Source organism: Pongo pygmaeus, chromosome 16 (assembly GCF_028885625.2).
Source record: "Pongo pygmaeus isolate AG05252 chromosome 16, NHGRI_mPonPyg2-v2.0_pri, whole genome shotgun sequence".
Lineage (NCBI taxonomy): Eukaryota > Metazoa > Chordata > Mammalia > Primates > Hominidae > Pongo > Pongo pygmaeus.
Window position 1 is genome coordinate 57,366,928 of NC_072389.2, and position 16,103 is coordinate 57,383,030.

The 16,103-nt window shown below is 44.5% G+C and overlaps 1 protein-coding gene across 2 annotated transcripts in view; it reads right to left on the minus strand.

The window, feature by feature from the left end:
• Positions 1 to 7,111: 7,111 nt before the first annotated feature.
• Positions 7,112 to 16,103, minus strand: part of GNB5 (G protein subunit beta 5) — a 59,356-nt gene continuing 50,364 nt past the window's right edge. For both annotated transcript variants that reach the window (XM_054450716.2, XM_054450718.2), the window contains exons 8-11: positions 14,057 to 14,105; positions 11,801 to 11,897; positions 10,333 to 10,499; positions 7,112 to 8,647 (exon numbers count right to left, since the gene is read on the minus strand). In XM_054450716.2, the coding sequence (XP_054306691.1) occupies positions 8,636 to 8,647; positions 10,333 to 10,499; positions 11,801 to 11,897; positions 14,057 to 14,105 (325 nt within the window). In that variant the 3' untranslated portion in view covers positions 7,112 to 8,635. The remainder of the gene's footprint in view (positions 8,648 to 10,332; positions 10,500 to 11,800; positions 11,898 to 14,056; positions 14,106 to 16,103) is intronic.

Here is a 16,103-nt window from a genome sequence, read left to right on the forward strand (position 1 = left end):
CTGCAGAAGGTTCAGGCTGCAGTAAAGCTGCCCTACCACTTGGGTCTTGTGATCCAACAGATCCAGTGGGACTTTGTCCAACAGGGATGCTGTATGGAGCCTCTGGCAAGCACTAACAGGAGAGAGTACAGACCTCTAGTATTCTAAAGTAAATCTAGAACCTCTTCTGGAGATAACTACTCTCCTTTTGAGAAGCGGGTTCTGCCTTGCTACTAGGCCTTGATAGAGTAGCATGCCTGACCATGAAGCCTGAGCTCCCATCATGAACTGGATGTCATCTGACCTACGTAGCCATAAAATTGGATGTATACAGCAGCCACCTATCATCAAATGGAAATGGCGTATTAGAAACAGCCCAGGCAGGTTCAGAAGGTGTAAGTAAATTGTATGAGCAGGTGGCTCAGACTCTTCCAACATCAACTCCTGTTGCTTTGCCTCCTCTCCCTCATTCTACACCTATGACTTCTTAGGATGCTGCCTATGTCCAGTTGACTGAGGGAGAAAAACCTCCAGCCTGGATTATAGATGGGTCTATATGATGTGCTGGTACCACATGAAAGAGAACAGCTGCAGCATTCACTCACACTCACTCAGGGGTGACTGTGAAGGGCAGTGGTGAAGGAGAATCCTTCCATTGGGCAGAAATTCAAGGCTGTCCACTATGTCTGGAGCGAGAGATGGCCAGAATACAGACCTACATTAATTCATGGACAGTCGCTGATGGTTTAGCTGGATGGTCAGGGCCTTAAAAAGAACAGGACTGGAAGATTGGTGACAAGAAAATCTTGGAAAGAGATATGTAGCTGAATCCCTCTGAATGGGCAGACTGAAGATATGTGCATCTCACGTGAATGCCCACCAAAGGGCATCCACTGCAGAGAAGACCCTGAATCAGATGGACAGAATTACATGCTCTGTGGCTGTCAGCCAGCCTCTCTATGCAGCTGCTGTGGTGTCTGCTCAATGGGCCGATGAACAAAGAGCTCTTGGCGGCAGGGACAGAGGATATGTATGGGTCCAACAACATGGAATTCTCCCTCCAAAGGCTGAGCTGGCTGATGCTTCTGCTGAGTGCCTAATCTGCCAAAGCAAATGATTTGTTACAGTGAACTAAATAAATTTTGTTAGAATATAAATTTCTGTACATCAAATTCCCATTTGAACTGGTTTTGACATCTTACTGGTTCCCTTATTAATCAGTGAGTTAAAAGCTTGGATACATGTTCATGTTTTATTTGCAAGACAGTCATGATTTTAACTTTTTGTACATTAAACTTTAGCAGCAAGAACATTGTTTTTTCTTAGATTTGCAGTAGCTTTGGGGTAAATGATAAATCCTCTGGAACTGCCATTGGTAACTCAACAACGATGAAGAGAACTAAACAACAAATGAATAAATTAACCTCAACATAGAATTTCCAGTCCACACAATATGAGGCAGTTTGTGATAAGACTCGGTGAAAATCCTGTCTCTGCAACTTGGAAGCTGTGCAGCTATGGGCAAGTTACTCAACTCTCCTAATCTGAATCTCCCTATCTAAAAATGGGGCATCACGGGGCTGTCACAAGGATTACATGAATTGGTATTTACAAAGTGCTTAGTACAGTACCTGGCACATAGTAAAAGGTTGTCATTCCAGAGAAACATTTATTTGTAAATGGTACATCCTCTGGCAAGGGTGACTATGCTTACTTGCCCCATTCTCAGCCAAAACCAAAATGTGACAATATTGGTCTTACCTATGTGGTTTCTGTTTTATTGAGAATAGTTAGTGACTGCTTATTATTTTTTCCACATATGTTTTAAGTAACAGCTTTATTGAGATGTAATTCATATACCATAAAATTCACCCTCTTACAATCCAGTGGTTTTTAGTCCATTCACAGAATTGCGCAATCACCACCATCTAATTCAGTTCCCCCCAGAGAAACTCAGTGCCCACTAACCGTCCCTCCTCACCCCAGCCCTAAGCGACCACTAATCTGCTTTTTGTCTTTATGAGTTTGCTTATTAGGACATTTCATATACATGGAATCCTACAACATGTGGCTCTTTGTCTCTGGTTTCTTTCCCCTGGCACGATATTTTCAAGGTTCATCCATGTTGTAGCATGTGTCCACGCTTTCTTTGTATTCCATTGTGTGGATGCACCATATTTTGTTCATCGATTCATCCACTGTGGAACATTGGGGCTGTTTCAACTTTGGGCTATTATGAGTAATGCTGCTATGAACATTTGCATTCAAATTTCTGTGTGGACATATGTTTTAATTTCCCTTGGGTATAAACTTAGGAGTGGGAGGCTGCCAATTACCGTGGAAAACACACAGGTTGGAAACAGTGACCTCTGCTTCATGGTTCCTGGTTTCTGACAAAGTTAATCTTTCACCATTGGTGTGCTGGTTAGATAACCTTGGGTTCAAAGACAGACATTTCCTGTTGTCACAGTCTTTACATGTAAACACTCATACCATACTTACGATTAGTTGTTTATGTGGGTTAAATTAACCATGGAATCACTCCTGATCCCATCTCCTTACAAGAGGGTCTGCATCTTTTTTTCTGGTTCTGTTTTTAAAAATAATTATTTTTAATTGACACATAATTGTACATATTTATGGGGTACGGGGTGTTATTTTGATACATGTATACAATGTGTAATGATCAGGGTAATTAGCATATTAATCCCTTAAATGTCTATCATTTATTTGTGTTGGGAGTGTGAAAGTTGTTAGAATTCAAATAGAGTCACTAGTGTTTTAAAAAAACAAACCGTGACAAATAGAGCTGGGGAGGCCATGAAGAGGGGATTCTCATGCTTGTATGCCTAATACCAAAAATGATCACAAAAGATTCTGCAAAAATTACAACCTTGCACACAGGCTGCTGCAACCTCACACAAAAATTACTTCTGCAAGGACATCTGCCTAGCAACTGCCTGTCCAACCTCGGACTGGTGTGACCTTTGTTACTGATATTTGTAGCCAAGGATAATTTTTTCAAAACCATTATGTAATCCTCCTCATTTTTTCCTTTAAAAACCTTTGTTTTTCTTTTTTTTTTTCTTTTTTTTTTGAGTCAGAGTCTCACTCTATCGCCCAGGCTGGAGTGCAGTGGTGCCATCTGGGCTCACTGCAAGCTCCACCTCCCGGGTTCATGCCATTCTCCTGCCCCAGCCTCCCGAGCAGCTGGGACTACAGGCGCCTGCCACCATGCCCAGCTAATTTTTTTTTATTTTTAATTTTTTTTATTTTTAGTAGAGACAGGGTTTCACCGTGTTAGCCAGGACGGTCTCGATCTCCTGACCTCGTGATCCGCCCGCCTCGGCCTCCCAAAGTGCTGGGATTACAGGCGTGTGCCACCGTGCCTAGCCACCTTTGTTTTTCTTTACCTCCTGGAATATGCACACAGTTTACTACAGCACACATATTCCTGTTGCAATGCCCTACTTTTGATTAAATATCTTTTTCTTTTAGAGAGCCTGTCTTTGTTATTTAGGTTGACAGGAACATTCAAAATTCTCTCTTCTAGCTACTTGAAAATACACACTAAATTATTGTTGTCACCCTACAGTGCCGCCAAACACTAGACTCCCATCTTGCTGCAAATTTGATTCCATTAACCAACTCCTCCCCCTGCCCCCCGCTGCATCCTTTTTCTAATGACACGAACATATTCAGTCATTTCATTTCTTTCACTGGGGTTGGCCCTGCGGCAGCCCACGGGAGGCCAGAGTCCCCTGTGGAGACTGACCAACCCTGAAGGCCAGCCTGGCTCCAGCCAAGTCCTGTCTAGAAGCAGGAGTCTGTGGCATGTCCGGAAGAGTGACCCAATTCTCTCCGGTCACGGATGAGAGGGCAAGTGGTTTAGCATTGAAATCCTCACAAAGGATCCACAGAGACAAGATTCACTCGCGGCCTCCCCATTGGGCCTCTGGCTCAGATTTCCTGGCCCATCTCAGGCCCGCCCAGTCCAGATCTCAGGGCAGGGCCCTAAAGGTGCAGTGCATGAACCTGCCATGGGTGGGACGATTCTTCTCAGCAGGCAAGTTTGGGAAATGAAGATCTACAAATCCCCAGTCAGCTCTCCCAGGCTTGGGAGTGGCCTGGGCCTCAGCCCCAGTCTTCTGCCCCACCCACTGTGCTTTCCCCAGGCTTCCAGACGTCCTCTTTTGAAAGGATTTTCAGGTCACAGGCCTCAGCTGGTCCCTAGCCCTTCCGACTGCCTCTCTGAGGCTCCACCGACCAGGGCTGCCCCAAAGCCTCCTCCGAAGGCTTTCCCTAGAGTGGCTCTCCTCAATCATCCTGTCACCTTTCTTTGCCAAGCTCTTCCAAGGCCCTTAATGGCTTCTGGGAGGTCTCACACAGAGGGGCTGGAAAAGGGCTCATTAGCCCAGATCAGCTGTTCTCAAAGCATGATCCAGAGCCCCCGAGGGTCCCTGAGACCCTTTCAGGGGTCCTCAAGGTCAAAACTATTTTCATAATAATATTGACACTTTTTTTTTTGTATAGGTGACTTTTTTATTTTCATTCTCTCAGGAGTTTTCCAGAGACTACTGGCATGGGTGAAAGATCACCTTGATGGCTAATGGAACGTGTGCATCTGTATTCTTGTGTTTTATAACTTTTTCTCAGTCTTAATTTCTAATACGATAAATATGGACAGATACAATCCACAATGAACAAGTTACTTGGGGTCCTCAATAACTTTTAAGGGTGTAGGCTGGGCATGGTGGCTCACACCTGTAATCCCAGCACTTTGGGAGGCCAAGGTGGGAGGATCACCTGAGGTCGGGAGTTTGAGACCGGCCTGACCAACATGGAGAAACCCGGTCTCTACTAAAAATACAAAATTAGCCGGGCGTGGTGGCGCATGCCTGTAATCCCAGCTACTCGGGAGGCTGAGGCAGGAGAATCGCTTGAACCCGGGAGGCAGAGGTTGAAGTGAGCCCGAGATTGTGCCACTGCACTCCAGCCTGGTCAACAAGAGCAAAACTCCGTCTCAAAAAAAAAAAAAGTGTAGAGAGATCCTAAGATCAAAAAGTTTGAGAACCACTAGCCCAGACAAAGCTCTAATTGATGAGAATTACTAATTTGCTATATGAGTAGAGGCTGCCTATGGATGGGGAGGAGATGGGGAGAAAAGAAAGAGCTGGGGGAAGGGGAATGTGGAGGGAGGAGGAGGGAGGGAGAAAGAGCAGAAGGGGAAGGAAGGAGACCAGGAGAGAGGCGGAACAGGGAGAAAGAGGAAGAGGAGATGAGGAAGGGAGGACGATTGAGAAGGGTTAGAAAAAGGAGTCCAGATGAATGAGAAGGAGATGGGGAGGGGGCAGAGGAGAGGAAAGAGGAGATGGGAAGGAGAGAGGAGAAGATGGGAGGGAGGAAGGAGGTGATGGGAGTGAGGGAGGAGATGGGAGGGAGGGAGGGGGAAATGGGAGGGAAGAGGAGGACACGGGAGGGAGGGAGGGAGGAGAAGATGGAAGGGAGGGAGGAGGTGATGACAGGGAGGGAGGGAGGAGGTGATGAGAGGGAGGGAGGAGGGGGTGATGGGAGGAAGGGAGGAGGAGATGGGAGGGAGGGAGGAGGAGATGGGAGGGAGGGAGGAGGAGATGGGAGGGAGGGAGGAGATGGAAGGCAGGGAGGGGGAGATGGGAGGGAAGGAGGAGAGAGGAAGGAGGAGGGGAAGGGAAGAGAAAGAGGGAAGGTAGGTGAAGGGAGAAGGGAGAGGGGCAAATAGGAAGGGGACTGAGGAGGACACAGGGAGAAGCTGGGAACTAACCCTTCCTGAAAATGTGCTAAAGGCTGAGGTAGGCACTTTACATATTTTAGTCCCATCCTATGTTGCAGATGGGGAAACTGAGGCTGAGAAAAACTCAGATATTATCATATATTCTGTGAACGTGACAGAGGTCGGTGTGAACCAAGGTCAGCCCTCCTTTGTCACCATGGGATCCCTCTAACTCACAGAGGAGTCCCAGTATCGGTGGTGCCACCTTTCAGCCAGCTGGCCTGGCAACTACAAGAGCCCGGGACACAAAGGCCCTTACAACCTTATGCTGTTTTAAACCACTTATAATCTAGAGAGGGGTGTGAAGGAGGTAGAAGGGCAGGAAGAGGGCAGTGGCAACGGGAGGCCCACCTCTGGCTCGCCTGGGAGAACAGGGATGGCTGCCAGGGCCCCACCGGTGAGAGGCTGACCGTGCATTTTAAAGCACTGGACTTGGCTTCATGTCACAGATACTTCCCGTAAATACCCATCACCCACACCTTTCTGCCTGAACTTCCTTTTTTCTGGCCCAGGAGGGGGCTGCCCAAGGCTCTACACCTCTGGGGGCCCATCTGTTTGGCCCTTTCACCACAATTGGTTTGGTAGGTTTATCCCCAAGTCCTCTGGAAAAAAGAAAAGCTGATTATAAAATGCACTCAGCATTATTTTCCATCTGCAAAATACAATCCATTCCATGGAGCTTACCCCTGAGTCTCCACATGCTGTCACATAGTCCAAATCAAGTATCTCATCAGCAAATCCCGACAGCGCCCACTGCGAGAGCACATGCTCATAGCGGAGGGGCTTCCTGCCAATGAGGGGAGTGGAAGCATTCTCTGGAATACTTTCCCTGGGCCCTTAAAGTGGCCTTTTGGATTGGAAAGTCACAGTCTACTTTGCACATATCCTGAAGATGCTCTCCACCCCTCCAAACATAGAACCTGGAATGTGCTTCCCCTGGGCCACCTTTCCTTCCTTTCCCGTGCCTTCCTTCACTTCTGGGAGCCGGAAGGCACAGTGCAGAGACAAAAAAAAAAAAAAAAATGGCTGTGAGAGAGAGGGCTGGGGATGCCACCACAAGGAGGCCAGCTGCACCAGGGGCCACTCTGGGACATTCTGGAGCAGAGCTCAGGAATCCCATGGTGTCCCTGACCCCTTCAGCAGCTGGCAGGAGCTGGCCAGACACTGGGCCCATTTCCTGAGCCCTTGCCCAGACTGGAATCTACTGGGACTAAAAAGCACTCTCTCTGGGCTCACTGGAGGCAGGCAGAGGCCCTTCATTTTTCTCTCTCTACCCCAGACCCCGGTGTACAGTAAAACCACCAGTAACTGCTCTGCAAATGATCAAATATAATTATTATGTTTATTTGAAGTGAGATGATGGAAAAGCTGGCCTGGCTGATTTTGGACCGAGTGGCCCATCACGATACCTGAACAAGCAGTTGTGAGGGTGGGCCTGGCACACCCCTGGATGTTTACAGGAGCATCTGGCCCAGGCCTGTCCTATGGCTGTGCCCAGCTCCAGCTCTGGAAGAGTCTCTCTGAGGAGCAGGGCCTGCAAAGCCAGAGCTACCACTAGAAGAAGGGCTGGGCTGGAGCAGGACCAGGAGAGGAGACCTGTCCAGGGGACAGGGTGCATGCAGCCTTCAGGTGCAGCCAGAACCTGCCGGCAGACCCCAGGCCACCCACGAGGCAGGCCTCACCGGGAATGACATCTGGTGTCTGAGGTGACCTTTTATTCCCCTAGGTGCATGCCATCTTTTTAAATGAGAAGTTTTCCAAAGCAAAGAATAAGCATCTACATCTTACAAAAAAACAAAAAAAGGAAAAGAAGGGATCCTATAACAAAAAGCACTTCCTTCTTCCAGAAGGAATTCTGAGTCTCAAATAAAGAGAAGATCTTCTTTTAATATTGTTTTTCTTTCTATGTAAGAGGAGCAGACGTTATTATTCATGACTATCAATCAATCTGCATATGTAATTATAATTGCAATGCAATACATATGAATATAATTTATATGGACAAGATTCACTTTAACCTAAGTGTTTCCACTAATTCTACTAATAGGTTTTTTAATAAGTTTACTATCTTGTGTTCCCACACAGAAGAGTTTTGTTTGCTCTCAGAAGCATTTGTTTACAAACAGCATTGGCTTTCCCTTCAATTCAGAGAAAACGCCCTGTCCAAGAGACACAGTGACATCATCATCATCCATTAGTCAAACCACCTGTCCTTTTTAGGCATTTCTCTGCATCATTTACAGCAGTTCACCACAGACAAAAATGTTTTATCTGAAAAAAGACAATAGAACAGGAAGCTGAAAAAGATACATTTACAATAAAAACACATTCACAAAAAGTGCTTTTTGTCTAATTACATTTGGAATTGGAATTTGCTTCTATCACAGACCAGTTACCAGTCCTCAATCCATAAAACCAGCACTTCCAGAGGAAGGTTCCAGGCATCACAGTGCACATCAAGAAATATCAGACTTTAAAGTGCTCTGAAAATGAATTGATTCAAAGAAATAATATGGAATATATTAACTGCTGAATTCTACTGGTGACAGAATGAGTTGAGGCTACTATAATTTAGAATAACCTTAAAAACAGATACATTTTAAAAAGTGTTCCAAAAGAAAAATACTGTACTTGAAGGTATTCTCGCAGTGCTGAAGGCTCACACTAGTGTATTTCCAGAGGTGACAGTTTTAATAGTCATGTTGGAGACGCTTAGTGACCTGTGAGCCATAGGTTGCTCCCCTAAGCTAAACTGCAATAAACTCTAAGCTCTTCTAGAAGTATTATCTATTTACATGTGAAGATTTCAAATTCTCAGGTATACATGAGTGCATTGTCAGAAGATGATTAGGCCCAGACCTGTGAAGACACAAACAGATAGTTTTTAGACCTTTGTAGTTAACAACTTATGAAACTTGAGCTTAAAGAGATAAAATTAGTCTATTCACACACATGCATGGGCATACATGTACACACACACAAACATACACACTCCATCCAAAACAGGGTGCTCATGTGCCTTAGAAGGATAACACTGTACTCCTAGCAATGCAAAGGTGCTTCTTTGGACCTGATCCTCTCCTCCCTTAGTTAATTGTCTGTGGGGCATCTGCAGCCTCCTTACTAGGGCCTGGCTACTCTTCCAGATTGACAACCAAAACCATTTGAACCCATACAGCTCACCATATACATTAACATGACTACTCACTTAGGACACTCTTACCCAGGAAGATGAACTCACAGATAACTTTTTTATTTGTTTCAGGAATTTTGCAAAAATCCCTTTCTCTATCCTAACACTAGACTACTCAACTTACCCTCTTTAGAAAACACACCCATGTCTCAGGACAATATAGAGCATCAAATGACTATTTAGTTTTAAAGGGTTTGTTCGAAACCCTCCCCCACCCGTGTCCAGCAATCCTAAAACTATTATGCCACAAAGTTGTCCAATCCTAATTAAGTGCCCCCCAACAAAGACCTGCCTTAAACCAGACCAAAAAACCTCATGCATGCCTTTGTCATCCTCTTCTGAGATGCCGCTACACCTCTACCAATTCTTGATGTTCCACACTGAGGTAAGCAATAAATTTAGCTTTGCTCTATGAATGGGCTATTTTTTTTTTTTTTTTGAGACAGAGTCTTGCTCTGTTGCCCAGGCTGAAGTGCAGTGGGATGATCTTGGCTCACTGTAACCTCTGCCTCCTGGGTTCAAGCGATTCTCCAGCCTCAGCCTCCCGAGTAGCTGGGACTACAGGTGCATGCCACCACACCTGGCTGATTTTTGTATTTTTAGTAGAGACAGGGTTTCACCATGTTGCCCAGGCTGGTCTGGAACTCCTGACCTCAAGTGATCTGCCTGACTTGGCCTCCTAAAGTGCTGCAATTACAGGCATGAGCCACCATGCCCAGCTTAAACAGGCTATTTTGGTAGTATTTTGGGTGAGCCAACACTCAACAAGGTTATGGAGCTCTCTTTGAGAATTTAATGAAAGCCATGAGGACAAAATGCATATACCCCAAATTTGGCATATAATTTCAGGGGCTTCATTTCCAAGATTAAGCTATAGAAAAACTAAAAAAAAAAGAAAAAGAAAAAAAGGAAGAAAAAAGTAATAATTTCAGGGGCTTCACAGCCTCCTGGATCTGTGGCCCTTGTCATCACAAGGTCAATAATCGTAATAAGAACCCTAGACTATAGGAGGAGAGACTGGTTATCTGTGGTTTGCCAAAGGCTAGAATCACAAGAATCAGACTTTTAGGGTCAAAAGGAACTTTCTGGATGATCAAGCCTAACTATTCTCTCACCTACAGGCTGATACGCAGTTGTCAAATCTGCGAGAATACCTGCACTGATGTGGCACTCGCTACCTCTCCAGGCAACTCATTCCCTCTGTGGCTGTGGGCAGAGTGGAAACGAGAGCTTGGCGAGGCTGACCAGGCCCACCTGAGCTTACTCTGATAGCCTTCCCTCTGCTTCAGAAGGCCCGTCACCCCTCCTCTCTCCTCTCACACACAGGAAAACAGAAAACCATCCCTCTTACTCTGAGGGTATGATCCCATGATCCAGAGCAGAAAGCAGTCCCATCGGGAGAAACTCGCAGAGTGCTAACGCGATTTTCATGTCCAAACAGGATGGAGACCCGGGACCCCTTGAGAACATCCCAGACGTTGATAGTGTAATCATTGTATCCAGCAAACAGCAGGCGACCTTGAAGCAGGGTGAGATGATAGCTGTTAAGCCAGTTCCTTGCTTCCTGTTTCTCATTACATGACTGTTACTCACTCATTCAATAAGCAGTGATTCAGGCCCACTGAGTCCTAGGCACTGTGCTTTGCCTCAAGGATTCAAAGGGGAGAAAGCACAGTCCCTGTCCCCGGTGGAGGATGTGGGGCTGAGAGGAACAGATCACTGTGGCATTGCATGGTAACAGCCATAATGCAAGTGCTTTACACACATAAAGTGCCATGGGACCAGAGAGGAAGGGGGATTAAGGAGGGCACTGCAGACACAAGTAAATTATTTTTAGTCATTTGCTAGTTAACTACTTGTAAAACTTGTTTAAAGAGAGAAAGTTAAAGTGACATTTGAGTTGGCTCTTGAGGGTTGAATAGGAGTCTGTCATGCAGAGAAGGCAGGGAAAAGATGTTTCAGGCAGTAGCAGGAACTTCATGTGCAGTTAGTCTAGGGATGTGTCTGGGGAAATGGGGTGGTCCAGGTAGCCAGCCTGTTACCTCTGCTTTAACTTTCTATTTTTCTTTCTTTCTTTGACATGATCCTTCTGGAGCTATGCTTTTTCACTAGCAGCTTCCCACAAACTAGCCATGAGCTTCAGGGCACTGAGAAGGGACTCATTTTTTTTTCCCCTTTGAGTCAGAGTCTCGCTCTGTTGCCCAGGGTGGAGTGCAGTGGCACAAACTCAGCTCACTGCAAGCTCCATTTCCCAGGTTCAAGCGATTCTCCTGCCTCAGCCTCCCGAGTAGCTGGGATTACAGGCATGCGCCACCACGCCCAACCAATTTTTGTATTTTTAGTAGAGACAAGGTTTCACTGTGTTGGCCAGGCTTAACTCCTGAGCTCAAGTGATCGCCTGCCTCGGCCTCCCAAAGTGCCGGGATTACAGGCGTGAGCCACAGTGTCCGGCCGAGAAGGGACTCCTGCTTCACCTCCACCTTACAGAAAAGTTCCCTTTGGGGCATGAAGAGAAGCAAAGGCTGGGGAGAAAATGCCTGAGAGCACTGTGGAAGTGAATTTCTGACACTTCATTGCCTTGAAGGACAGCATTAGGTTGTATACAGCCTTCATTTCCCCCTGGAGTGAAGTTGCCTGGGGCAAGGCAAAGTGGGAGGTCAGAAGCTCAGAGGAGGAAAACTCGTGCAAATATGGATGATTTCGCATACTGGTCCACAGGAAGCTCAGTTGATGAAAAGGAACTGAGTGATGATGGAGCGCTAGTTTCATTCTGGTCCTGTCTTACAGTCCTGGGAAAAGTTTCTGAAATAAAATCTTACCACTGAGGGAGAAGTCCACGCTGGATGCTCCAAATATGATACTTTCTTTGGAATAGATGGCAACCTCCCTGTCTGCCCGCAGGTCATAGAGGCGACACTGGGGAGCAAATAAATAAAGAAGCACTTACTTCTGGCTTCAGTCTGGTGACGTGATGACCACAGAGCTACAGGTGGGTGCTAGTGACTTAAAAGATGAAGGAAAAACTTCTTAGTTTTCCCTACTGTTATTTCATCCTTTAGTCCCGACTCCTGTTAATTTCTATGAGTCAGTAAAGAGTCCTGATTCCTATTAATCTCTATGAGTCAGTAAAGAAACGGCAAATACAGCAAATTTCTTCAGGTATAAAAACAAAATGAGACCCCACTTTTTTTTTTCTGATAAAGGACATATGTTCACTGTAGAAAATTTGGAAATATTCAGAAATGTATACAGAAGGAAATGAAGGTCACCCTAAATCCTAGAGGTATTTACTAATTCTGAGCTGTTTCCTTCAGTCTTATTTGTATTTTATGTGTGTATCTGAATGGGTTGGATGTTTCATTATTGCTTTTATTAACATTAGGTTATATGTACTTTCTCATATCATTAAAAGAGAACTTCAAAAAACGTTATCTACATGGTTATTGAATATATCAGAATCTATTTAGCCAAACCCTATTGTTTTGGTTGTGTTTAATTTTTCTCTTTTATAAATAATATTATGATGACTATTCTTATATAAAAATCTTTACATGTGTTTCTGGTTTCCTTAGACTAGGTTTAAGAAATAGAATCCTTAGAAGAGTTATCAGGAAATAGCATGACCAGATGAGAAGTAGAGATGTTTTGTTTTATATTTTATTTTATTTTGAAATGGAATTTCGCTCTTGTCACCCAGGCTGGAGTGCAATGGCACGATCTTGGCTCACTGCAACCTCTGCCTCCCCAGGGTTCAAACTATTCTCCTGCCTCAGCCTCCTGAGTAGCTGGGATTACAGATGCCCGCCACCATGCCCGGCTAATTTTTATATTTTTAGTAGAGATGGGGTTTCACCACATTGGCCAGGCTGGTCTTGAACTCCTGACCTCAGGTGATCCATCCACCTTGGCCTCCCACAGTGCTGGGATTACAGGCATGAGCCACCGTGCCCGGCCAAGTAGAGATGTTTTCAAGCTCTTGATTCATATGGCAAATCTGCCCTCTAGGAGGGTGGTGTCAACTATCCTGACCCCAGGGTTGATCCAGGCTCCCCACCAACCCAACCTCTGGGCATTTCTTTGCTAATCCAAGTGGCAAAATGGGCATCCGGTCACTTAAAACTTAAAACATGCATTTCTTTGATTATGGGTGACTTTGAAAATATTTTCAGGTGTTTACTTGCCATTGTGGATTCACTGCTTTGTAAATGACCTGCATTTTACCCTCTTCTTTAATTGGAGTGTTCATTTTATTGCTTATGTAACTCCATTCGTATCTACAGGATTTCAACTTGGTCTGTACTGTATGTGGCAAGAATTTTTCCATATATATTTGTTATAATTATATTTTGTTATAATTTTGTCACAATATATTTCCATATATATTTTTCCATATATATTTCCATATATATTTTGTTATATATCTTTGATATACAGAAGTTTTAAATTTTCATTATTTCAAAACTCTCAATCTATTCTTTTGTAATTTCTTTAGCAGAAAATTAGAATGAAAACCATTATTTCGTAAGATATTTGATATTTTGAGGGCAACAAGAAAATATTTTTTTCTCTTGAAAATAATTTGGCAATCAGTATCAAAAGCCGTAAAACTGGGTCTATTTATGGCTCAGCAAGTTATGTCTGAGGATGCTAAGGAAATGATGAGAGGTACAAAAACACTTATAGTAGTGTTTTTAACAGAAAAAAAAAAAAACCTTGAGAAAAGCCAAATGTCTAAAAATTGAAGACGAATGTCACGTTCATAGCATGGAATACTACTCAATCATTAAGAAAATATAATGGAAATATTTATCGGCCTGGGAAAATGTTCACATTCTGTTAAGTGAAAATGCCAAATTATAAAGCATTTTGTCTGTTAAAAAGAAAAAAAGACAGAAAGGAATTCATCCAACTATGATTTTTCTTGGGTAAGGGGATCAAGGTAATTCAATATTCCCCTAAATTTTCTTCATTGAATACTCATTACTTCTGTAACCAGAAAAATAGTTATTTTCTTAAAATAAGTTAGCAGATCCCTCTATTGACTAGGAAAAGCTCTCAAAAACTTAGAAACATACCGTAGCATCATCTGACCCTGAAGCAAAGGCATCTCCACTGGGGTAGTACCTGCAGAGAGAAAGTACTTTATCTAGGGTGGTGATTCCCGACCCTGGATGCCCATCAGAACCATGCTAGGCCCTTGGAATCAGAATCTCTACTTCTAGGGACTCAAGGAACATTTGCAGCAGAAGACGGAAGAGGAAGCTCCTATGTCGGGCCCACTGATCTCTAGTTTTCTTCCCTGTTAGTGGGGGACAGTGACACTGGCCTTGCAGAGTGAGATAATATGTGTTGGTATCAGGCACAGAACACAGAGCAGACCCCTTGTAAATATAGTTTCCCTCAATCACATATCTAATTCCTAAGACTTGGCCCAGAGCTCAGGGATAAGAAAGTGGTTATGAGCACAGACACTGAATCAGACGCACAAAGCCACATTGGATGTCTGCACTGACCATTTACTACCTGCGATACTTTTGGCAAATGACTTCCTCTTGCCCAGCCTCAGTTTCCTCATCTGAAAAGTGAGAGTAATAATGCATATTTTCTGCTGTGAAGATTACATAAGACAGTCCATGCAAAGAATCTGGCATGGTGCCAATTAAAACACATTCAATAAATGATGATTATTACTGCTATAGTCATTGTCTTCTCAATGATTAGTGAGAAATATGGGCCCTAAATTATAAGCCAGAGGCAGAATGAGAGCAAACGTCTTTAAACTCCTCCGCTCTGCCTCACCCAGCTGTGTTCCCCACATCTTCCATTGTTTCTCCTTTTTTTTTTTTTTTGAGACTGAGTCTCATTCTGTTTCCCAGGCTGGAGTGCAATGGCGTGAACTTGGCTCACTACAACCTCCACCTCCCAGGTTCAAGCGATTCTCATGCCTCAGCTTCCCAAGTAGCTGGGATTACAGGTGTATGCCACTATGCCTGGCTAATTTTTGTATTTTTAGTAGAGACGGGGTTTCACCATGTTGGTCAGGCTGGTCTCGAACTCCTGACCTCAAGTGATCCACCTTCCTAGGCCTCCCAAAGTGCTGGGATGACAGGCGTGAGCCACTGCACCCGCGCCGTTTCTCCTTTCTCGTACCAGTGACCTACCCTATAGTTCCACAAAAGCCGCAGGAGGAAGAGTCCTTTTAAAACATTATTTATTCCTCCTACCAGCGGGAGGTGAGAGTCAAAACATTTGGCAAAGGAGAGGGAAGCTTGACTTTGTGTGACTAACTTACACTGGCCTGAAAGACGGGGATGGAGAACAGAAAAGCTGGATGAGAGATGTTAACCATTTTCAGCTCTGCCCCAGTCAGTCCATCAGAGTGTGGGCACATTATATTTTTGAAAGCATTATGAATTCATGGAGTATCTGACACATCCATATTCCAATGTCAAAATGATTTCTAGATTAAATACCATTTGGGGCCACATGCGCTATGATTTCCTTCTGCTGGTGGAAGTTCAGGGACCAAGTGTATTATCTTCCAGGTAATACATAGATTATCTGGAAGAGACCTTTTGTGCCCCCAGTGTCCCCTCTCTCTGTCTCCTATAGCTATGGTTAAATAAAAGCAGGATTTTTTGAATGGCACTAAACCCAGGGGGTGCTACTGGAATTCAGTGGCTGGGCCAGAGGGATGGTAAATGTCTTACATGGAACATTCCCTTACAATGAAGAAATGTCCTTCCCAAAATGCTAATAGTGAACCCCATTGAGAAACACTAGTTTGTTTTGTTTTGTTTTTCCTGGGCACATGGCAGAATGAAAACTATGTTTCTAGTCTTCCTGTAGCCAGATGTGACCATGTGATCATGTTCTGGCTAATGGGATGCAGGCAGAAGTGATAAGTGCAACTCTCCTCTACCAACCAGCTGGAAAGAAGGCATGGTCGTAGGCCAGTGGGGGCCGGAGACTGAGCACCATCCTAGGAAATGGGTTGTGAAGACAGAATGAGCTATCATAGCAGCTCAGATTTTAAGGTGAGAACAAACTTGCATCTGGTTTAGGTCACTGTTATTTGGGCTTCTCTCATACAAGCCCATGTCCTAACTAATTCAGTGTATA